The sequence below is a fragment of the Colletotrichum higginsianum genome, chromosome 1 (genome assembly GCF_001672515.1).
Source record: "Colletotrichum higginsianum IMI 349063 chromosome 1, whole genome shotgun sequence".
NCBI lineage: Eukaryota > Fungi > Ascomycota > Sordariomycetes > Glomerellales > Glomerellaceae > Colletotrichum > Colletotrichum higginsianum.
In genome coordinates, this window is record NC_030954.1 from 2,837,987 (window position 1) to 2,860,107 (window position 22,121).

At 58.5% G+C, this 22,121-nt stretch overlaps 7 protein-coding genes across 7 annotated transcripts; 3 read left to right on the forward strand and 4 right to left on the reverse strand.

The window, feature by feature from the left end:
- Positions 1-2,662: 2,662 nt before the first annotated feature.
- On the forward strand, positions 2,663-4,150 carry CH63R_00877 (Amino acid transporter; the record flags this gene model as incomplete). The annotated part of the gene is made up of 1 exon (XM_018295852.1): positions 2,663-4,150. The coding sequence occupies one exon, from the start codon at positions 2,663-2,665 to the stop codon at positions 4,148-4,150; it is 1,488 nt and encodes a 495-aa protein (XP_018164214.1).
- A 434-nt stretch (positions 4,151-4,584) lies between these two features.
- On the reverse strand, positions 4,585-6,389 carry CH63R_00878 (Duf895 domain membrane protein; the record flags this gene model as incomplete). The annotated part of the gene is made up of 6 exons (XM_018295853.1): positions 4,585-4,942; positions 5,048-5,666; positions 5,740-5,812; positions 5,884-6,058; positions 6,125-6,188; positions 6,257-6,389. 6 exons carry the CDS (start codon positions 6,387-6,389, stop codon positions 4,585-4,587), a joined length of 1,422 nt encoding a protein of 473 aa, XP_018164215.1.
- Positions 6,390-7,493: 1,104 nt separating this feature from the next.
- CH63R_00879 (Tyrosinase central domain protein) lies at positions 7,494-9,113 on the reverse strand (the record flags this gene model as incomplete). Its single annotated transcript, XM_018295854.1, has 6 exons — positions 7,494-7,762; positions 7,831-7,878; positions 7,962-8,391; positions 8,477-8,563; positions 8,630-8,792; positions 8,878-9,113. 6 exons carry the CDS (start codon positions 9,111-9,113, stop codon positions 7,494-7,496), a joined length of 1,233 nt encoding a protein of 410 aa, XP_018164216.1.
- A 1,409-nt stretch (positions 9,114-10,522) lies between these two features.
- CH63R_00880 (beta-lactamase) lies at positions 10,523-11,701 on the reverse strand (the record flags this gene model as incomplete). Its single annotated transcript, XM_018295855.1, has 1 exon — positions 10,523-11,701. One exon carries the CDS (start codon positions 11,699-11,701, stop codon positions 10,523-10,525), a length of 1,179 nt encoding a protein of 392 aa, XP_018164217.1.
- A 640-nt stretch (positions 11,702-12,341) lies between these two features.
- On the reverse strand, positions 12,342-12,731 carry CH63R_00881 (uncharacterized protein; the record flags this gene model as incomplete). The annotated part of the gene is made up of 2 exons (XM_018295856.1): positions 12,342-12,579; positions 12,601-12,731. The coding sequence occupies 2 exons, from the start codon at positions 12,729-12,731 to the stop codon at positions 12,342-12,344; spliced, it is 369 nt and encodes a 122-aa protein (XP_018164218.1).
- A 1,650-nt stretch (positions 12,732-14,381) lies between these two features.
- CH63R_00882 (Multicopper oxidase) lies at positions 14,382-17,360 on the forward strand (the record flags this gene model as incomplete). The annotated part of the gene is made up of 6 exons (XM_018295857.1): positions 14,382-15,281; positions 15,445-15,534; positions 15,626-16,409; positions 16,527-16,747; positions 16,813-17,095; positions 17,203-17,360. 6 exons carry the CDS (start codon positions 14,382-14,384, stop codon positions 17,358-17,360), a joined length of 2,436 nt encoding a protein of 811 aa, XP_018164219.1.
- A 1,749-nt stretch (positions 17,361-19,109) lies between these two features.
- CH63R_00883 (PA domain-containing protein) lies at positions 19,110-21,663 on the forward strand (the record flags this gene model as incomplete). Its single annotated transcript, XM_018295858.1, has 2 exons — positions 19,110-20,134; positions 20,265-21,663. 2 exons carry the CDS (start codon positions 19,110-19,112, stop codon positions 21,661-21,663), a joined length of 2,424 nt encoding a protein of 807 aa, XP_018164220.1.
- Positions 21,664-22,121: the final 458 nt, after the last annotated feature.

Consider the following 22,121-nt stretch of genomic DNA (forward strand, 5'->3'; position numbering starts at 1 on the left):
ATCGCCACTACTTCCTGGTTCTCATTTGATACAGAAGCTCTTCTTTCAACTTGATGAACAAGTCAACTGCGCGAGGACCCAGGGTGCATCCCAAGGCCCGACTTTCTTTCAACCAGACCAGGAGAGATCAGGGTTGGGGTAGTCGCAGCGGTTCACGAACACAGCGCCGCGGCAACGCAGGTCCAACCAGCTCCGAGCCGCGGCCAATATTATTAGCAGTGCGGACGCTGGTCGTTAATCCGCAGTCTGACTCGTTCATGCGCGAGACCGCCTCGCCGTCACTGCTCGCTTTGGCTACGGGGGGCGACCGGACCAAAAGTCTCTTCCTACATGACGGCCGTGTCGTGGTTGGTGTTGGTCAGGGAGACGGGGCGGCGCAATGAAGTTGCCGCTGATAGCAGGGCAGAGTAGCAAAAGTGGGATTGGCGGGAGCGGCGTCGATCCGCCCCTGGAAACAGCATCCTCGATGTGGGAGTTGATAACGTCGAGAGCTGTTTTGGGAGATGACTGGGGCTGACAATCGTGGTATGGCTCCGGGGGTCACCGAAATTGTAGATTGCGAGATCCCGCTGAAACTCACAGACAAACGCATCGTGGACATCGACATACGGGCGTAGACCCTCTCGACACGGCGCAGCAGCTCTGCCCCGAGTTGAAGAGGGCCCCTCCCCCCCCGTCAACCAGCTGCGCGGCGGTGTGTGTGTGTGTGTGTGTGTGTGCAAGATCGGCATCGGGTTTCATGTAGGCAGGATACCATCCGACTGCTGCACCACCTGTACTTGTACAACATCCGTGGGCATTCCGGCTTCAGAGAAGATCTCTTGGATGCGTGTGGGGACGAGGAGAGGGGGGTCTGCGGCGATATGGCTTAAGAATGACGGTATTGGGTGCCAAGAGTGCTTGCTTGCTTGCTTGCACGAGGGCGTTGACAATGATAAGAAGCAGGAACTGGCGGGAAACAAAAAAGGATCAGCACGCTGCCCACAACATTCTCAAATGAATGAGGGTGTGGGTTGAAGTTGGAACAGTCCCACTTTTCTTTTCTCCTGTGTCAGGGAAAAAAGGCCTCAGGCAACGATATCCCGGGCGCTGAGTCAAGGAGAGGAGAAAGAGAGAGAGACAGAGAGAGAGAGAGAGAGAGATTGTGTCATGATAGGAAAGGCTTCGGTCGAGGGTTTGACAAACTCAGTGGCCTCGGCCAGTGATGTGCTGGGGATGGTCTCGCAGGAGGAAACCTGGTGAGTTGACGGCAACATGGTTGCGAGTTGTAGCAGACGATGAAGTGATTGGTTCGCTCAAGCAAGTTTGGTTGTTGTAGTGAATGTTGGGAAACATGCGTTACACGGAACTACGTTCCTCTAAGAAAAATGAAGATGTCAATATCAAACTCATTGTTGCAACAAGTTGAGCCGGGACGGTAACTGCAGGCAAGCCTTTGCACGTCGGGACTGGGGGGTTGCAAGTTCTAGCTGTTCAACAAATAACGCAACATGCAATAATACGCTCGCTCGCTCGCTCATCCGCTATCGTGTCGCTGTGTCATGGTTGAACTCAGTAATAGAGAAGAGATAGAGATGGCCTCAGTAAAAACAAGCAGTTTCATTGGTCTCGGGCACTAGTTAGACTGAGAGATATCGCGGTCTGCCGCATCTCAAGTAACCTTCTTTACACAGATATTCCCAATCAAAGCAGGGTCCGCCCAAGTATCAGACTAACTTACGTAACGGCACGCAAACCCAGAGGCCGGCCACAATGCCCGCGAACCTCGGATTCGCAAAGTCTCAGCAATAGCGTTGAACCTATATCTCCAATAGCCAATCCTTTGACGACGTTGCCGCAACTCGATATGCTTGGGAGTTTTTCGCAAAGTTAGAGGCCTTAGTGAACACCTCTTCGTTATAACGGAAGTAGTGCACAGCAGGAAACCGAGGGAATATGCACATGCACAGTCAAAAGCCGTCGTGCCCCGGGGGGTAAAGAAAAAACTTCATTGATTGCAAGATACGGCCTCTCCGCAGTGTTGTGGATTTTTCTTGTCGATTTTTTCCTCCTTCAAGACTAGAATGGTGGAGTGTTGCACAGCCAAATGATTACTCCGCAATATACTGGTTTTAGACTTTTTCTCTGTGTCATGTCCCCCCTCCCCTTAAAGCAGAGGGCTCCAGAATTGAATTGCAAACTGGAGTAAAATGATCATTTCGGTAATCCCGTTGGTTAAGCAGCGACGGCTACTCCAGAAAACCCCGAAAATTATTACTTGATAGAAACCACTCTTATTACAGGGTTCGTCACGGGGTTGAAGAAACCGTTTGCTAATGATTTTCCTTTGCCTGGGGATGTCTGTAGCGTTATCAGCATCATGTGTTGTCACCCCGCGAATTCCGGTGAGGATCTTGTGGAGAAATTGCATTAAAGTCCGGCATAGTTGTATGTAATCGCAACAAGAGAATGCCTTCTCTTCATTCAAGTGGCCGAACATTCTCACTTCACTTGTTTCCTTCAGCCGTTTCAACACCTTCTTTGAGCAAAAAAAGATAAAATAAAAAAACTTCACCCCCAACCTTGCCAACGATACCCGCTTGTCCTCTCCCTGACAGACAGACGGGCCGATTCGATAACCCATCCCTTGGGGCAAAAAAAAAACCCCCCAAACAAAAAAACCATGGCCGACTACCAAGTAACCGAGAAGAAGGAGACTCACCGAGTCGACTCCGGCACCGAGGGTGAAGACCATCACAAGATTGTCAACGAACAACCCGTCGACGTCTTCACCAACGAGGATGGCGACGTCAACTTCCGCGGCGTCTCCTGGCCCGCGGCGGCCGTCCTCGTCGCCAAGTTCCAGCTCGGCCTCGGGGTGCTGAGTCTGCCCAAGACTTTCCACACCCTGGGCTTCTTCCCGGGCATCCTCTGCTTCGTGATCCTCTCCATCATGACCACCGCCTCGGGCTACGTCTCCGGCAACGCGAGGTTGTACTACCCGCAGATCTACAGCGTCGCAGACGTCGCCGAGATGATGTTCGGCAAGAAGACGAGGGAGTTTGTCGGCTTCCTCTTCTTCCTCTACCTCGCCCTGACCGCCGGCGCCGGCATGCTGGCCTCCTCCGTCGCCCTCAACGCCCTCTCGAGCCACGGCGCCTGCACCATGGCCTTTGTCGGCGTGGCCGCCGCCGTCGCCTTCCTCATCGGCGGCGGGTTCCGCAGCCTGGACAAGATCGCCTGGGTCAGTTGGGCCGGTTTCGGCTGCATCTTCGTCGCCATCTGGACCACGGCCATCGCCTGTCTCGTCCAGGACAGGCCCGCCGCCGGCCCCGCGACGGGCCCCGTTGACCTCGACATCCGTGTCTTCCCCGTCACCACCTTTGCGCACGCCATGTCCGCCGTCTCCAACCAGCTGTTCGCCGTCGGCGCTTCCGGCGTCTGCTTCTCCATCGCCGCCGAGATGAAGGAGCCCAAGGACTTTGGCAAGGCCCTGCTCTGGGGCCAGGGCATCGTCATCGCCACCTGCGTCGCCATCGCCTCCATCGTCTACGCCCAGGTCGGCCAGTACCTCGCCAGCCCCGCCCTCGGTTCCGCCGGCCCCTTGATCAAGAAGGTTGCCTACGGCATCGGCCTGCCCGGTCTCCTCGTGACCGCCATCCTCTACAGCCACACGGCCGGCAAGTACTGGTTCGTGAGAATCCTCCGCGGCACACGCCACCTCCAGACCGGCACCGCCAAGCATTGGATCGTCTGGGGCTCTTCCATGATGGGCACCGTCGTGTTCGGCTTCATCATCGTCGGAGTCGTGCCCTTCTTCAGCGACTTCCTCAGCCTTGTCGGCTCCCTCGTCAACCCGGTCTTCACCCACATCATCCCCGGCTTCATGGTGCTGTACTTTGTCGCCAAGAAGCCCACCATGGTCGGCGAGGGAGGATCGAACGTGCCCCAGAATTCCTTCGCCGAGAAGCACTGGATTACGGAGGCTCACGACGCGGCCAAGACCAGCAAGAGAGATGCGATTGTCGTCGTCCTCTCCTGGGTCATGATTGTCATTGGTGCCTTCATCATCGTCGGCGGCACGTACGCAACTGTTTTGACGATTAAGGAGGGCTATGACAACGGTTCGATTGGTAGTGTTTTCTCGTGCGCAGACAACTCGTCAGGCTAAACGCTAGGTTTGTTTATATGTTGAATTATAGAGGTTAGAACGGATACACAAAAAATAAAAGGGCACTTTGGAGGCCCTCGGATATAGACCGGCTGCTCGGCGGCAATGACTATGCATACATGGGTTGTAGGGATTAGATTATTTGACCTATCAAAACGTGACCAGCATTTAGACAGGGTTGCTTTCTCCATAGAGCCGAGAGTTTATAGCTAGCCTGTATTATTTAGCAGAGATAGAATAACTATTAAGGACTCATTTTTTTTAGAAGAAACCGCCTTTAGCCAAGCATGGTCAGTCTCATGACAAGAGTGAGACCGACGTCCAACGTCTGTCAGACGCTTGCACATTGCCTCTCATCCCAAGTCTAAGTGATGAGTAGATAAAAGCATCGACGGCATTTCCTATCGATCATGCCTATAAAAAGCAGACAAATCCTAAGCCTTGGCACGGTGGTTCACCTCGACCTGGTCCGCCGCATCAGACTGATGGGCGGTAGTCTGCCCAGAGCCTTCTACGTCGCTAGCCAGGCTTTCCACCTCGGACGGAAGCCTTTCCTTGACGAGAAGGGCGGCCCAGGTCGTGGCAGGAGCTCCGACGTAGAAGACCACGACCGAGATGATGAGGTTCGTCATCAGGGACGCGCTGCGGACCGAGCCAACGGCGTACGCCAAGGCCGACCCCAGCGACTCACCCGAGCGAAGAACGCCCATGGACAGCGCGATGGTGTCCGCCTCGACGTCGAAGGTGCCGAGAGTCCAGTAGAGCCAGACGCCAACAGTTTCGTATGCGATTCTGGGTGGCACTACTTAGCGAGAGAAGAAAAAGAAAAGAAAAAAGAAAAACAGGGACGCTGGCAAAAAGGGGGTTGTTGGTCGACACGAAAAACAGATGACATACCGGTAGAGAACAAAGATGGCGAGCCCCTCTCCGTAGCTGGCACTGCTCCAGTCGATTTCGCCAGGGCTGTGCTTCGCCCAGCGCTCCTGGACGACGAGGTTCCATATCCAGACGAGCGTGAACAGCGCCAGCAGGAAATACCAGCTCCAGCGGGCCTGCGTGGTCCTCTTCAGGTGTCTCGTGTCGAGCCACCAGCCGGAGAGCACGTTGGAGATGGCCCCGACGACGGCGATGATGAACCCGGAGAGCGTGCGGGCGCGGACCGTGAAGTACGCCGCCATGTAGTTGCCCTGGTACGTGACGCCCCACTGCGCGGTGATGAAGGCCGGGATCAGGAGCAGCACCTCCCTGCGCCTGAACTGGGCGAGGAACCCCCTCAGCTGGCTCTTGAGGGACCGCTCCGCGTTGGCGAAGACGGGCTTCCTCCCGTCCCTGCGCACCAGCTTGCCGGGGGGCGACAGCAAGAGCGAGAGGGGCAGCCCCAGACACTGGATGACGACCAGGACGAGGTAGGTGGACGAGGAGATGGCGCCGGTCGTGTTGCTGTCCTTGTTGAGCGCGAGCTGGATGGCGGTGGCGATGATGGAGCCTAGCTTTCCCAGCGCCAGCCAGATGCTGACTACCCATATCCGACGTCAGCGATGAACTGTTGAAGACAGATAATTACCCGACTTGGGGTCGGGTGAACATACTACAAGTCCCTCGACGGGCGACCTCTGGGTATCCGACAGCTATGGCGGCCTCGCCGGGCCACAGCGCGGATGCCTATTCCATCTCGAGTCAGTCAGACAATCCCTCCAGAAGCAACTATTCCCTTGGGGAACATGTTTCCATACCGAGATGCCACAGGTCACGGCACCGAAGATGAGAAACCACTGCGTCCCCCACATGGAGTTGCAGTAGAGCGCGGCCGAGTACGGCACGTAGCCTATGGTTCCGATGACGACGATCCACTTCATGCCGATCAAGTTGCCGACCATGCTGGCGACGGGAGACAAAACGATCATGATGCTGGGGGGTGTGTGGGTATGTGTCAGTATCGCAAGTTGGGTATTCTTTGGACTACGGGCAACGTACACAAAGGTTATCACGTTCACCGCGTTGATGATGTATGGCTCGGCTTGGCCGCCGGCTCCCAAATCTGGAGGGGGTAAGCAGTCGATCAGTACCAAAAGGTGACGAACGAGGGTCGGCGCCGGGCCAGCTCACTGTTCATCGCCGTCCATATCCCGGGCTGCGTGAAGCTGATGAGCCCGAGCAGCACAGCCTGGAAGATGGTGCCGCGGAAGACATCGTGGGCTCTGCCGCGGACGTCCGATGTTTGATGGCTGGGCTGAGACATTTTCTTTCTTTCTTCCGAGCAGCTCTTTTTTCTCTAAAAGATTAACTCGGGGAACGTACTGGGCCAGACTGGCTCTTCCCACCGGGACAACGGGACTTGATAAGGGGTTTTTATTCTTTTTATTTTATTTTTTTAAAGCTTCAAGCAAAGTCGATTCTTCGCAACGCCGCCGGCGCGCGATAACGGCATTGCGCTATGGGCGGTCTCGATGATACCACGGCGCCAAGTGGATGCCCAAGATCGCCTCGCGCATCTCTTCGTCGAACGGCCTCTGCTGGATTTCCCATCGCGGCACCCCTTCCGGCAAGGAAAGTGGACACTTGGAGATGCGAGATGCTGCTAGGCAAGGGTGGTTGTCCCGATATCTATCCGAGAAGCCATCACGCCATATCCCCCCCCCTGACCGGACAGTCACTCTCGGAGCCCTAATGGACGAATGAGAAGAGTCTCATATGTGTCTAATTCTCCGACTGGGGAAACGTAGATTACTACGTAGACACGTTGGAACGAGTCTTATTGCAACAGCGTAAAGTCTATTTCAGCGACTGGTACACTGGTCAGTAGCCTTGTTCTTCACACCTTGTTGCTGCGTACGGCACGATGACAAACCGTGGTAGAGAGGTAAGAGTATCGGATCGAATCGGTCTTCCCACTGCTCTGTGCTGAGCACCAAGACTGGCGAGATCTCTCTGCTCTTTCGAGTTGGTCTGCCCAGTCGCCTGAGCCAAAGGCCATTTTGAACAAATGAAGGTTGACAGTGAGAGAGCCGCTGTACATTTGCAACGTATTATAAGACAAAGTGAGAGCCAATTTTGCAGTAGATTGCAGTAAATTAATGTAATAGGGCTCCGACGGACCTTTCTGAAATTTGCATGTAATCACGAGGATTTGTTCGGCAAGTATCAGATGCTATACCTTGAACAAGACTCCAATCAAACCCCAAGCTGCGACTGCCCAGTTGCGACGTCTCACTAGGTAACTAACTACCTCTTAGTGTCTGAGATAACAGTCAACATTCCCGTCAATACCAGTAAGCCGAAAGACGGCATAGTTCCCAGGCGGGCAACCCTGCAGCAAGAAAGCCTCTGATGAGCACGCCCCTCCTCAAAGATACACGAAGCAAAACGGGCCGGCGACGGTGCTCATGGCGTCCCGGATCCTGAGGGGCTCCCCGCCGACGTATCCGTACTCGAGGTAATCGTCCATGGTCGTGTTGGCGCTGGGGGGCTGGTCCAGGAACGTGTTCGTCCCGCCCAGCGCGGTCTCGCCGTACTGCCGCTCGCGGGGCGACAGCATCTGCCACATCCACCACACCCGGTCGATCATTGCGTGGTGGAGATAGAAGGCCGGGTCGCCCGGCGAGGTGAAGACGTCTGGCGGAGCAGGGGTCAGTGACAAGGTTGATCTAGCTTGCGCTCGAAAACGGGAACTCTCTTTTTACCTCTTCCAGGGTCTCCGCCAAGGGAGTAATGGCCGCCGCCGTGGATGCCTGGCACGTGAAATATCCGATCAGTGGATGTTTTCGTCACGAAAGAGAATATAACCCGCTTTCGGGTCCCGGAAGTAGCTCACCAATGTTGCCGGTACCGGGGACACCCTGCATCTGCATCTGGAAGTCGTACACGTTCTGGGGCCGGAGAATGTTGGACAGCACGGCGGTGGCGTTGGCGAAGGCGCGGTTGATCTCGGTCGTCAGGTCGCGCTTGAGGCAGCGCGGGTTGTAGGCGAGCGGGCCCTCGGGGTTGGACTCGGAGACGCCCCCGGGCAAGTCGAGGGCGGCGGGGCCGAGGTTGACGCTCATGTCTCGGAACGGCCCGGAGGTGACGCACCCGCCGCCGGTGCCGATGGGAAGCGTGATGGAGGGGAGGTCGGCCTGCCCCGTGAGGATGATCGGCGGTCGCCCGGGGATGAACTCGCCGTTGCCGGAGATGGACGTGTCGCTTCCATCGAAGATGGGGGACTTCTCCATGCCGGTGATGGCTGTCTTTGACCAGTCCCAGTACTCAAACGGAGTGTTAGTTGGTCTACGGGGCGGGGAAGACGGCCGAGGAGGGGGGGGGGGGGGGGGTTGAGGTGTGTACACTTACGGGCTGGGTGCCCTGGTAGCCGCACTCGTTGCGCAGGGCCTCTTCGTACTGCCAGAGGAAGTATCGGTGCCACGACAAGAAGTTGCCCTGGTGTCCGAGTCAGTTGCCGTGCCTACAAAGACTAGCCAGTGTAAGTTGAAGCAATCTGCTTACGGTGTAGTGAACAGTGAATGTCTGGTTGATGTGCGTTGCCACGAAATCATCGAACCTGGACCTCGCGCCAGGCGCCTCCGAGGACGGGGTTCGGGCGGGCCGGGACTGGAGGCATTTGACCGCCTTGATGTAGTCGAGCCTCTCGAGTCTGCTGAGGGTTCCCCTGGGAGAGAGAACATCAGCAACAAGTCCGGCTGACGAGAGAGTGTTTCCAAAGACGTCAACAGGGCTCTGGAAAGAGACGTTACCATTCCTTTCGAACGCGGACGTTGTGCCAGGCGCAGGAACTGCCGCGCTTCTGGACCTCACCGCCTCCCACCGCCTGTGACTTGGTCTCGTCAAAAGCAGACCGAGCCAGGTCGGCCAGCTTTTGGAGCTCTTCGGGATTGTTGGGGCTCAAGGCGGCCTCGGTCGAGCGCGAAACCGGACCGGCCAGGACGCCGGACGCCTGGAGGGCCAGAACACCCAGAGTCAAGGGCCACATTGCGACGAACGGTTCCAAGGTGCAAGTCAACACGTTTTCCAATGGAACAAGCAAGGTGTCTACGGAAGAAAGAGACAAGAGACAGGCCGAGAACGCAGTGGAGGGGGGGAAAATAAATACCGAAAGAAACCTGGGAAACTTATATGCAAATCCCGGAGGACAGCCCAGGGAGGCCAGGCTAATGCGGGCCAAGATGGCACCCGGCGCCGGTCCCTTGGGCCATTGGCCGTTGCTCGCCCCTTTCGACTGCGGCGGTGGAGTTTGTCCTACCCTTGACCACGCGAAGAAGTAAGCACCAATGCAGGCACGTCGCATTGCCAACTCTCCCATCCTGCGGCGCAGACATCTTCGGCAAGCATCTCTCGGACATTACGAATGGCAAGCGGCATGGTAGACAGGGGGGGGGGGGTTATTCGAGAGAGCCGGAAGAGTTCGATGCCCGGTTAACTGGTTTTCTTTTCTTTAGGCTAATGTTTCCTCTAGTGCAACCATGGGTCGGCGAGCTAGTCTCTAGGGAATTACGTCCCAGTTTCGGAGCTGTGTCCGAAGAGGCCAGTCGAGCTCAAAGGTTGACTTGAGTCTAGCAACTCGAGTCGATTCTAAGTAAACACTTGGGTGCGTATCGGACATGAAGACACCGTTTCACGGCCACGAACTCACTGACTGAACCTGTCTCGTTCGTTTCCTCAAAGGCAATTACACGAGGAAGGGGGGCTGAAGATAGTTAGACTTTACCTCCTTTCGTGCCTCAACCACCGATACCAGCTCTTAGCGATCTTGTGTTGAGACCGGGATGAAATGAATACCATAACATGCTCGATGTCGTTACAACGCCGATGAAGAAGACTTGATCAGTCACAGCTGTCTCTCTCTGTCGCCCGCAACTCTAGGCATGGGCTTCGGTGCTCTGCTCTCCCCCATGTCCAAGTGCTTTAGGGGAGTATACGAAAAAGGGTTCAATTCTGATTGGGTCGCAGAGACTCAGGCTTGTAGGAAGACGACAAAGTCTGTTTTACTCTTTTTTTCTTCCCCGGGAAAGAAAAAGGCACCTTGAACATGGTTGAATATAATCAATCATAAGCTTGAATTGATCACTAGAAGTTGAGGAGCCAATAACAATCAGTTGCGACTTTGGGTAGAAATTTGGCAACATCAAGGGAGGAACAACAAAGACAAAATGAAACGGGGACTTTTCCCAACCGGTCGAAATGCAAGATCATTTTCAGGCTTGCAAACAATCTCAGCATTCATGACGATGTCGCCGTCTTTGTGCGTATGTGTAGATGCCATCAAGCCCGGCTCTATCTTACAAAGACTGTGTCCTCGGACTGCGCTGCTCTACCCTGTGCCTCAACTTCGGGCCAAGAAACCCCCCCCCCTGCCCTGGTTCTGGTTTGCCGTATTCATAATCACAGCTTCCCGCCGGCGCCGGGAATGGGCACCCCCAACGCCTTGTAGACCTCGGCGACGTACGACCTCACGGCGTCGTTCCCGGCGGAGCCGGCGTCCATCTTGTTCATGGCGTAGGCGATGGTGAGGTGGCGGTCGACGTCGTTGATGACCATGGAGCCGCCCCAGCCGCCCCAGAAGCAGAGGCGGCCCTCGGGCAGCCAGGCGTCGACGAGGGCGTCGCCGTTGCCGCGGAGGCCGAGGCCCGTGCCGAAGCGGGCGGGGGCCCCGAAGAAGAGGTCGGTGCCGTAGGACTGCTCCGTGAAGACGAGGTCGACCGTCCGCGGCGACAGGAGGCGCCGGCCCTCGTCGGCGAGGGTGAGGGCCCTCGACCAGATCTTGGCGATGGCGCGGCTGTTGGAGTGGCCGTTGGCGGCGCCGATGTCGGCCCGCCTCCAGGGCGCCGTGTTGGCGAAGCCGGCGTCCGGGGTGGGCCGCAGGATCTTGGCGAGCAGGGAGTCCGGGTCGGGCACGGGCGGGATGAAGTCGGAAGGGGGCAGGGGAGGGGGCACCAGCTCGGCGACGCGGGGCCAGTCCTCCTCGCGGGCGCCGATCTGGAAGTCGGCGTCGAGCGGCGCCGCGATGCGCTGGGAGACGAAGTCCCGGAGGCCCAGCCCCGTCCGCCGGCGCACGAGCTCGCCGATGGGGAAGCCGTAGGTCCAGCAGTGGTAGCCGGAGGCCGTGCCGGGCTCCCACTGGGGCGCCTGCTTCTCGAGCCGGGCGACGGCGGCGTCGAAGTCGCACAGGTCCGGGAAGGTGATGGGGTCCTCGAAGGCGGCGAGCCCCGCGGTGTGCGACAGCAGGTGGCGGACCCGGATGTTGTCCTTGCCGTTGGCCGCGAACTCGGGCCAGCACTCGGACACTTTATCGTCCGGGCCCAGCTGGCCGTCGTCGATGAGGAGGAGGACGGCGAGGGCGGCGATGGTCTTTGTCGTGGACCAGACGTTGACGATGGTGTCGTCGTTCCAGGGCCGCGTGCGGGCGGCGTCCGCGTACCCGCCCCACAGGTTGACGGCCTCCTCGCCGTCGATGGTGACGGTGAGGGACGCCCCGAGCTCTTGGCCGGATTCGAGGAGTTGTTGGAACCTGTCGCGGACCCCCTGGAACTTGGGGTCGCACGTACCGTGTGCCTGTGCCATCGTGGGAGTGTCTGTGATGTTGTTGAAGAGATGAGGGGGGTCTCGGTCGTGTGTGTGTGTGTCAATGTGAAAATCCGTCTCGCGGGAAGGACGGATTGAGAAGCTGTTACTGGCAACACTTTTGAGTCTTCCCGAGGGATTTTAACAAGCCGGGCAATGCCAGCGGCGTGGGGGGAAGCCATCATGTTGACGAGTCCATGCCGGTGGGATACCTTTTACTACCCCGGTCGTGACGTTTCATCAGATTGTGGCTATAAATGGTGTATTTGCGGAGTTCATCAAGCATAGCGGCGGGATTGTCGGGACGACTCCATGCTCGAGTGCCGCTTCAGGACCAAATAAGTGTGGTTGAGGTTCAAAAGTCGGACTTGTCAGAGAGACCATGCCGCGTTGGGCGCCTGCGTCCCGTTGCAAGCTGGGGGGGGAGAGAAACACTATTGGGATGTAGGATGCCGGGGACAGGCGGAACGAACAGGAACTCCGCCTTGGAAACATGGGGTTCTGTGTCTGTCTACCCTTGATCGGCAGCCGGGGGGTGTCCAAAAGAGTGAGCGGAGGACGATGCTTGGGTTGATATGGGGGCCACAGTTGTAATGCAGAGTTTAGAACTTGGGTTGGTGCAAGTTGCCTGGCTCACTTGTCAGTTAGTTGTAGTTGTTGGGTCTAGAAGGGGGGTGGGATGTGATTTGTCTACTGAGTTACAATGAATACATAAGAAGGGGAAACAAACGAGTATTTGAGGACTTCGCAACTTGACGGGACAGGGGGTCGGTCGGGTTCTTGGAGGTAGGACAACAATGTCGAGACTAAGCATAGCACCTGAAGTTACATGGAGTTGCCGCAAGAGACAGGATCCCCCAATTGTTACAACCAGTTGTCTCGGACATGTAGAGACTTACCTAGTTAAGAGGTTAAAGGATGGTTGGTGACAGTGACGGTGATAGCACGCACGCCTGAGTGAGTGAGGGAGTACGATACCGCGCCACCGGAGATTGAACCCCCCGGGCTGGATGGAGTTAGCTGTATGCATGTAAGCGGGGTATTCTCATCCCCCTCTGCTCTGACACAGCTCTCGTCACAGTCAACGCTGTTGAATCCTTGAGCCCTTTCTAGTGAGTGAGTGGGTGAGTGAGTGAGTGAGTGGGCTGTCAACGCGGCGTTATGGTCTTCGAAAGAGAGTTCAACTCGCCTCAAACCGACGCCCCGATTTCCACCGCCTCATTCGATTGCGTGTCGGGTCGGACGGCCCGTTCATCTACACGGTAATGCGATGGTACCTGTGGCGAACACGGTGCGAGTGAGACAGGCCGCCGCATTGGTGAGAGGAGTCGGGGGGGAGAGATCCTGAGACGGGATGAAATGGTTTCTAGTTTCTACGATGTAGGTACCTGTAGGCGCCCACCTGGCAAGGCCCGTTTAGCGGACGTTGGTGGTCAGATTTCCCGCCTCCGCCGCAGATCTCCCTAGATCCCCCCCGTTTCCGCAGATCTCAGAGACTCGACCACCCCTAAACCCCTCGTATGGTGATGGCGCAAAAGTGGACCCACAGTTGCTGTGCGGTTTCCAGTGCAGTGCAGGTCCCTTAAGGTTAGTACATAGACAGGTAGGTAGGTAGGTATCCGCGGGCGTTGTACCTATCACGACACACACGTACAGTTGGTCGACTGATTGGGCGGCGAGTTAGCTCTTGTAGAACGTCTGATCGGGTACCTACCTGTACGTCTTGCTGAAATCTAGTTAGGTGGTTCTAGCCCTGATTTAAACACCGGGATTTAGGGTAATTACAGTCTGACTTAAGCTTACATCTTTGTCTACTACACCTTGACTACTTGAGCACAGCACAGGTTTGGTTCGTGCCATCCAGCGTGGTTGACGAAGCATTTGTGCTTCACGATAGAAGGTGAGGCAAAGCGGTTGTATCTAGGTCATTGTGTTTGTTTGACATGCTTTCCAGGCTGAGCACCCCTCCCCCTTCCGCCCAAGGAGACAGGCGAGTTTGGTGAAGGCCTGGAAAGTTCACAGTCAAGTTTCAAATCTCGCGACGTGGGGGTTGGTTTTTCCAGGTCGCCGCTCCGATTCAACAAACCAGGGAGACTTGCAACTATCGAGCCGATAGCTACACGCGGGCTCAATGCCGCGGTCCACTTTTCGGTTGCCCGTGTCACTGTACTGCACTGCATTGCACTGCATTGCACTGCATTGCACTGTACCAACGATGGACTGCACTGCGCTGCACTGTACGCACTGCCCCTGCCAAGCTCCCCCGCGACTCGGATAGACGCAAAAAGAAGTGGATACATGCATGCTCCCAACAGCACCTGTGACATTTTCCCCCAGGCGGACAGGACAGCAGCAGCAGCCTTTTGCCCCCTTTTACCACGTGGTTCCTCCCTCCGTCGTCTCCTCCTCTCTCCCCACCCACCACCACCACCACCACTCCCCGTGTTTCCTCTTCACTCACAAACGCTCGAATGGCCCGGTTCAATCGTTAGCGACCCGGTGCACCTTTGCCGCTGGTCCCTGTTCATATTTTCTCATTCTGCCTCTGCCGTGTGTGTCTGGTTTGTGTACATCTCTCATTTCTTGATCTCTTGTCTTCTTTTTCACTCATTCCTCCTCCGGCCCTCCGGCCCCTTCTCTCTCACTCACACACACACACTCTCTCTCGCCGCAGAACAACATGAGCTCCGGCCTGGTCCCGCGGGACGGGACGACGCGCGAGGAGTATGACCCCATGCTCGGCGGCAGGTCGTCGTCGTCCGAGACCGACGTCGAGGACCGCCTGCTGCTGCCCCCCGGCGAGGAGAAGGACGGCGGCGGCGGCAGCAGCAGCAACTACCGGCGGCACGCGGGCCACAAGAAGACCTTCCGGTGGATCATGGTCCTCACCTGCATCTCCATCCTGATGCTCATCCCCTTCATCTTGTCCCAGTTCTTCAACGTGCAGTCCAAGGCCCAGCCGCCGCCGGAGCCGGCCCATGATGGAGATAATAACCATGCCGGCGAACAACAGCAAGAAAGCCCTCCTCCTCCTCCGCCGCCGCCGCCGCCGCCGCCGCCACCACCACCAACCTCTGAACCGGTACCGGAGCTGACGACGACAATAACGCCGCCGGCAACCACATCGTCGTCACCTCTGGTCCCCACTCAGACGCCGGCGGTGAAGCTGACGCCACAACAGCAGTTCGACTTGAAGACCGGCTTCAGCATCTCCAACGCGACCTCACTCCGCGAGTATGTCTTCAACATCACGCGCGAGCAGCATGCGCCCGACGGGTTCGAGAAGTCCATGATCAAGGTCAACGGCCAGTCCCCCGGCCCCCTCATCGAGGCCAACACGGGCGACACGGTCCGCGTCACGGTCCACAACCACATGCCCGAGGAGAGCACCACCATCCACTGGCACGGCATCGACCAGAGGAACTCGGTCTGGATGGACGGCGTCTCGGGCGTCACCCAGTGCGCCATCCCCCCCGGCGAGTCCTTCACCTACGAGTTCAACCTCACCGACCAGCGCGGCACCTTTTGGTGGCACGCTCACGTCTCGGTCCAGGTCACGGATGGGCTCTTTGGACCTTTGGTGAGACTTGTCTTTTTCTCTCTCTCTCTCTCTTTTTTACTCCTTCCCTCTCTCTCTCTCTTTTTTTTCTTTTCTTTTTCGTATTGGTGTTTTCAGTCACTCATACAAACATTGAGTGTGAGTGTGAGTGTTGAACCTGACGTTACTAACTCTTCCTGCCCAGATCATCCATGACCCCGATGAAAAGGTCCCGCCTGTTGACGACGACAAGATTCTCATGGTTGGAGACCTTTTCCACGAGTACGGGGGCACTGTAAGTCACACACACACACACACACACACAAACACACACACATCGCAGACCGCAAAGTGACGTGTAGCAATGTCTAACACACGCATCCTAGCTTCTCACCCAGTACTTGAGCGCCAACCCGCCTTGGGCGCCCAAGAAACCGGGAAGGGAACCTCCCCCTGACAACATCATCATCAACGGCATGAACACGTTCAACTGCTCGAGCGTCATGGCCAAAGGCAAGGGTAAAGACCACGCCCCCGGACACGACATGGGAGACCACAACTCGGGCGCCGCCATGGGAGATCACAACCGCTCGGCCAGGGACCCCAAGTGTACCTGGGGCTCCCTCTTCAACACGCGCGTCAAGAGCGGGTCGACGGCCCGCCTGCGCCTCATCAACCACGGCACGTCGACCCCGATCTACGTGACGGTCGACGGCCACGCCCTCGAGATCGTCGAGATCGACGGCGTCGAGGTGGCCCCGATCGCGACGACGCGCGTGTACATGAACCCGGGCCAGCGCTACTCGGTGCTCGTCCACGCCAACCAGACGGCCGGCAACTACCTGATCCGCGCCGACGCCGCCGTCCGGTGCTTCCACATGTCCCACAAGACCCACGACGGCATGATGGGCGGCATGCACGGCACGCCCTTCGGCGCCACCGCCGTCCTGTCGTACGACGAGACGGACGTCGGCGCCGCGCCGATCGGCAAGGCCTGGAGCCTCGACGCCAAGTCGAGCCCGCAGGTCGGCAAGGAGCCGTGGGGGAGCCGGTGCGAGGACCTGCCGTTCAACCTGCCGAAGCCGGCGCGGAGCAGGCCGGCCTACGACGTCGGTGAGAGGAACCACCACTACTTCACCTTCCGGCAAGAGCGCGTGGGGGATGTCGTCCGTACGCATGTGAACAAGGTCAGTAGTCCCTGTTGTTGTTGTTGTTTTTTTTTTCGTTTTTTCTTTTTCGTTCCAACCCCCCCTTGCTTTGACAAGATATATATGCTGCATGATGTAGCAAGATCTGACAACGGATGGGCAGACGCTGTACACGCCGCTCAGGGACGACGCCTCGCTCTGGAAGGTCCTGCAGCAGGACATCTCGCCCGAGAACCTGGACGCGCCGCAGCCGAAGCTGGACTTTGGCAAGGACCAGTTCGTCCTGGTCTCGCAGGACGCCAAGGCCGCGCAGATCGTGGTGAACTCGGACGCGATGATGGTGCACCCGTGGCACTTGCAGTGAGTCGAGGACCAAAACGTTATCCGTTCCTGATGATACTTGAAAAAGCTAACGTAACTTACAGTGGTACGCAGACTTGTCACAATTCTTTTTGTTTCATTCCTTGGGCTTTGACAAGGACCAGCTAACTAACACTTTGGGGGTTGGGGGGCTTCTAGGTCAAAACTTCCAGATCGTCGGATGGGGCGACGGCCTGTTCGGGGCCGGCAAGACGACGTGGAACTTTGATAACCCGATACGCCGCGACACCGTCACGATCCCGGGCTTCTCGCACGTCGTGATCCGCATCCTCGCGGACAACCCGGGCGTCTGGGCGTTCCACTGCCACTACCTCTGGCACGCCGAAGGTTGGTTGACCCTCCCGGATTCCTCTTTCTAGATACCGTGTGGTTTTTTGGGGGGGTTTTCAAACAAAAACCCAAAAATGAACGACCGACTGACTGACGAACGGCAGGTGGTATGTTTGTCTCCGTTGCCCAGCGGATGGGCGAGCTGTCCAACATGCTGGGCACGCTGGACGCCGCCAACGGAGATATCGGGGCCATCAAGAAGAAGTTCTGTCCCGTGCCGGCCCAACCTACCCAGGCTGCCAAGCCGGCCGGGGTTGCGTGAGGTGGGTTTTTTTTTTCTTCGATATATCGCATGTCGAGCAGGAGCAATGTTGGAGTAGCATTTTGGATAGCGAGAACAGGAGTCAGATTGCCGGTTCACGTGAGAACTTTCTTGAGAGAGAGAGAGAGAGAGAGAGGGAGAGAGGCTAGGTTCGAAATGTAGTGCGGTCGATGACCGCCCAGTCGACGACATAAACGCTGGTAACGGGCGTGTTTTCTCTCCGTGACGCTGCCCCTGGGGTAGGGATGAGCCAAGAAGCGCCGCCCCCCCTCCCCTCTCCAAGTCCAAGTCCAAGCCCAGTTATTCAAGCTTTTAGTTTCTAACGGGGCGGGGAAGCCCTCCAGCTCAGGAAGGGACAGTACTGTACAAGAGCGTGTACATTCTTGGTTTTCATCAGGGTCTTTGCTCAAGCGTTGAGTTTCGGAGGCGGTTATGCTGCGGATTATCTAGTAGAACCAGTCGAGTTTTGCGAATAGACTTGTTTTATACAAACGGCCAAGTGACTTCCGTCTGATACCTGGACCACCTGGGCGAGCACAGCCGGGCTTTATCTACTCCGATACTGGAACAGCAGCGGCATCTCATGGGACCCCGAGGGGCCAACTTGGCGTGCCAATCCCGTGTCATCTCTCTCGTATGTGTGTGATGCGGATAAACAAGAACGGATCAAAGCCCTCGGTCCAGGACGCTTGGGTAAGCAGTAGTCCTGGCTTCCTCGTACCTGGGGGGGGGGGGGCTCGGGGAAACGGGGTCTCACAAGCCGAGACAGAGACGCACCGTGCCGCCTACACGTTGCGGGATGGATGCCGGTCGAAGGGTGTTCGTTCGGTTTGCAAGGGGGGGGGAGGAGGAAAGCTTGACAGCCGAGTCCCGGGTATGGTTGCCCTTCTTCGGCCGTGTGACCGGCCCAGAGAGGCTTCATCCAGGACTACTTGGGTATATCGTTGAACCAACAACGTTCAGATAGTTTCGATAACGCGACAACCCTAATCAGGGGGAGAGGGAGCTGGTTTTGGGTTTTGGGGGTTTTGGATTAGGTGACAAGGTTTAACGAGACGGGATCACCGGAACTGTTTTCTTTGCTTGTCCGACGTTGTGCCGCTGCCAAACCCTCCTTTCCTCTCCCCCCCCCCCCCCTTTGGAATGATCAGTATGTGTACATTGTACTAGGAGGGGGTGGGGGGGGGGGGACCTTGCCATACCATATCCCGATGATGCCGTCAACTCGACCCTGTCCGGGGCCGTCTAGTTTCCATGAGCCTTTTTGCCTCCAGCAGACGGCCAAGTCTAGGCTAACGTATTTATACGATGTAATGGTAGCACCTAGGCCCCTTTTGCCTGATTACTTTACCCCGAATCGTAGCTTTTCCGCAGTCGATCGAGGGGGATGGTGTTACATCGTACAGCGAACCTCCGCAAGCAAGGTTTAAACTATAAAGAGACATACTGGATTATGCCTGCCCTTTTGCCTTTTTGCTTTTACCTCTGCCTTTTTACTTTACTTGGCCTCTACCTTTCTTTTACACGCATCCGGACGTGTAAGTTGGCGGCCTACTCCGGCCCAGCCCAGCCCATCCAGAGCCTGTCAGTCCCGGCGGAACGGGACTGCCAGGAGGGGCTGTGTCGTGGTTATTGTGTCTTTGGGTTCCATTTCCCATCACCGGGCCACGACTCGTCTATATATGCCGCTCGCGCCCCTCCAAGATATCGTCTCCCGCAAACCCAAACACGGCAGAAGCCACCACAGCCATGCCCACGACCTCGCTGCTGCTCTCGGCCCTGGGCCTGCTCCTCTCCGGGGCCGCCGTCATCCGGAGCGCCGGGGCCCTCGAGACGTACATCGTCCAGATGCGCGAGGACGACTCGCAGGCCTCGCGCCTCCTGCGCCGGTCCGTGATCGACGCCTCGCTCGACTCCGTCGCCGTCGACCGCGCCGCCGTGCTGTACACCTACGACAACGCCCTCAGCGGCTACGCCGCCGCGCTCACGGGCGACCAGGTCGCCGCCCTGCGGGGTCAGCCCGGCGTGCTGTCCGTCCGGCGCGACGGGGTGAACTACCTGCACACCAGCAGGTCGTCGGCCTTCCTCGGGCTGGAGGACGCGGCGCTTCTCGGGCAGGGATACGGCGGCGGATACGGCGGCGGCACCGAGGGCCTCAACGGCACGAGCAACAACAGCAACAACAACAACAACCCAGAGTCGGACCTCGTCGTCGGCGTCCTGGACACGGGCATCTGGCCCGAGAACCCGAGCTTCCACGACGACGGGATGCCGCCGGTGCCGGTGTGGTGGAAGGGCGAGTGCGAGGAGGGCGAGAGGTTCCCGGCGACCAGCTGCAACCGGAAGCTCGTGGGCGCGAGGGCCTTCTCCAAGGGCTACGTCGCCAACGTGACCAACGGCACGGGGGTCTGGAACTGGACGGCGGCCGGGGAGACGCCGTCGGCCCTGGACGACAGCGGCCACGGCACGCACACGGCGTCGACGGCGGCCGGCGCCGCGGTCCCGGGGGTGAGCCTTTTCGGGCTGGCGGCCGGCACGGCGCGCGGGATGGCGCCGGGGGCCCGGATCGCCGCGTACAAGGTCTGCTGGGCCCGGGGGTGCATGGACTCGGACATCATCGCGGCCATGGACTCGGCCATCGAGGACGGCGTCGACCTCATGTCGCTGTCGCTCGGCCCCAGCGAGCCCTCCTTCAACGAGCTGGAGGGCATCGTCGTCGGGTCCTACGCCGCGGCCCGGAAGGACATCTTCGTCTCCGTGTCCGCCGGGAATCAGTGAGTGGTTTTTTTTTTCTTTTTCTTCTTTTTCCTTTTCTTTCTCTCTGCTTCTCTTGTGAGTCTGAAGTAAGGGGGGGAAAACCACAACTTCGTCACTGACCACCGTCATTCTTCTCTCCCCAAAAAGAGGACCCGGGCTCGGGACGGTCACCGCGCTCGCCCCCTGGATCCTCAGCGTCGGCGCGAGCACCCTCGACCGCGACTTCCCCGCCTACGTCACCCTCGGCAACGGTAAGACATACACCGGCGCCTCCCTCTACGTCAACGGCTCCGTCCCGGGCGTCGCGCCCCTGGCCGACGGCGAGGCGATCGCCCTCGTCCTCGGCAGCCAGGCCGACAAGGGCAACGCCACCACGGCGTCGCTGTGCCTGGACGGCGGCCTCGACCCGGCAAAGGTCGCCGGGAAGATGGTCGTCTGCGCGAGGGGCGGGAACAACTCCCGCGTCGCCAAGGGCGGCGTCGTCAAGGCCGCCGGCGGGCGCGGCATGCTGCTCGTCAACCCGCCGGCCAACGGCAACGAGATCGTCGCCGACTCCCACGTGCTCCCGGCCCTGCACCTCAGCGCGGCCGACGGCGCCGAGGTGGAGGCGTACGCCAGGTCCGGCAACGGGACGGCGGTGCTGAGATTCGAGGGGACCCGCCTCGGCGTGCCGGCCCCGCTCATGGCCGGCTTCAGCTCCCGCGGGCCGAACGTCCCCGTGCCGCAGCTGCTGAAGCCGGACATCACCGGCCCGGGCGTCTCCATCCTCGCGGCGTGGACCGGCGGTGTCGGTCCCACGGGCGGCGCCAACGACACCCGCCGCGTGGCCTTCAACATCATCTCCGGCACGTCCATGTCCTGCCCGCACCTGAGCGGCATCGCCCTCTTCGTCATGGCCCGGCGGCCCGAGTGGAGCCCCGCCGCCGTCCGGTCGGCGCTCATGACGACGGCGTACACGACGACCAAGGGCGGCGACCAGTCGCCGATGCTGGACGCGGCCAACCTGCAGCCGGCGACGCCCCTGAGCTACGGCAACGGCCACGTCGACCCCGTGGCCGCCCTGGACCCGGGCCTCGTGTACGACATCCACCCGGACGACTACTTTGGCTTCCTGTGCGCCATCAACGCCACGTCGGCCTTCATCGGCGGCATCACGCGGGGCAACCGCACGTGCGCGACGGACGGGGGTTACAGCGCGTACGACCTCAACTACCCGTCCTTCTCCGTGCTATACGGCGGCGCGCCGACGCCGGGCGCAGCCAACGGGACCTACACGGCCACGCTCAGGCGCACCGTCACCAACGTCGGCGGGCCCGGCACGTACACGGCCGAGGTCTCTCTCCGCGACCCGGGCCTGGTCAAGGTCTCGGTGGAGCCCGCGACGCTCTCCTTCGCCGCCGCGGGGGAGAAGCAGGGCTACGCGGTCACGGTGACGATGTGTGCGCCGCCCAGCCGGAACGCGACGTCGTCCGGGAGGCTTGTGTGGTCCGACGGGACCCATGTGGTGGGCAGCGCTCTGTCTTTTGTATGGGGCGTCGGCTCTTGAGGTTGGCTGGCTGACTCTTCTTCCCGTTAATGGATTTGAAGGGACTGACCATCATCATCAATGGCGCATCTCGGGTGCCGAAGCGTTTAGCGGATGTGGGTGTGGGTGTGTGTGTATAAGAAATATAAGAGATGGGCTTTTTCGTGATTGCAACTCAGGGGGGGGGGGAGGAGGGATGTCTTCTTCGGGGCCCCGCGGAGTCGCGCGCGGCACTAAGAAACTTAGTTAAAGGAGAACAATTTCCCTCTTACGTGTGAATGTTCTCCGTTCCTACGATCCCCACGGTTGATCGACCCGTAATTACAATCTCCCTCCGCCTCGTACATGGCATGATGCTGCCGGAGAGAAGGGGGGGGGGGGGGGAAGATGCGGCTTGCTGCAAGCAGCAGAGTCGGTCAGCGCTAGCCGTTCCTTCTGCGCATCTTTGGCGGTAGCGAGATTGAAAGGATCGTATTGCA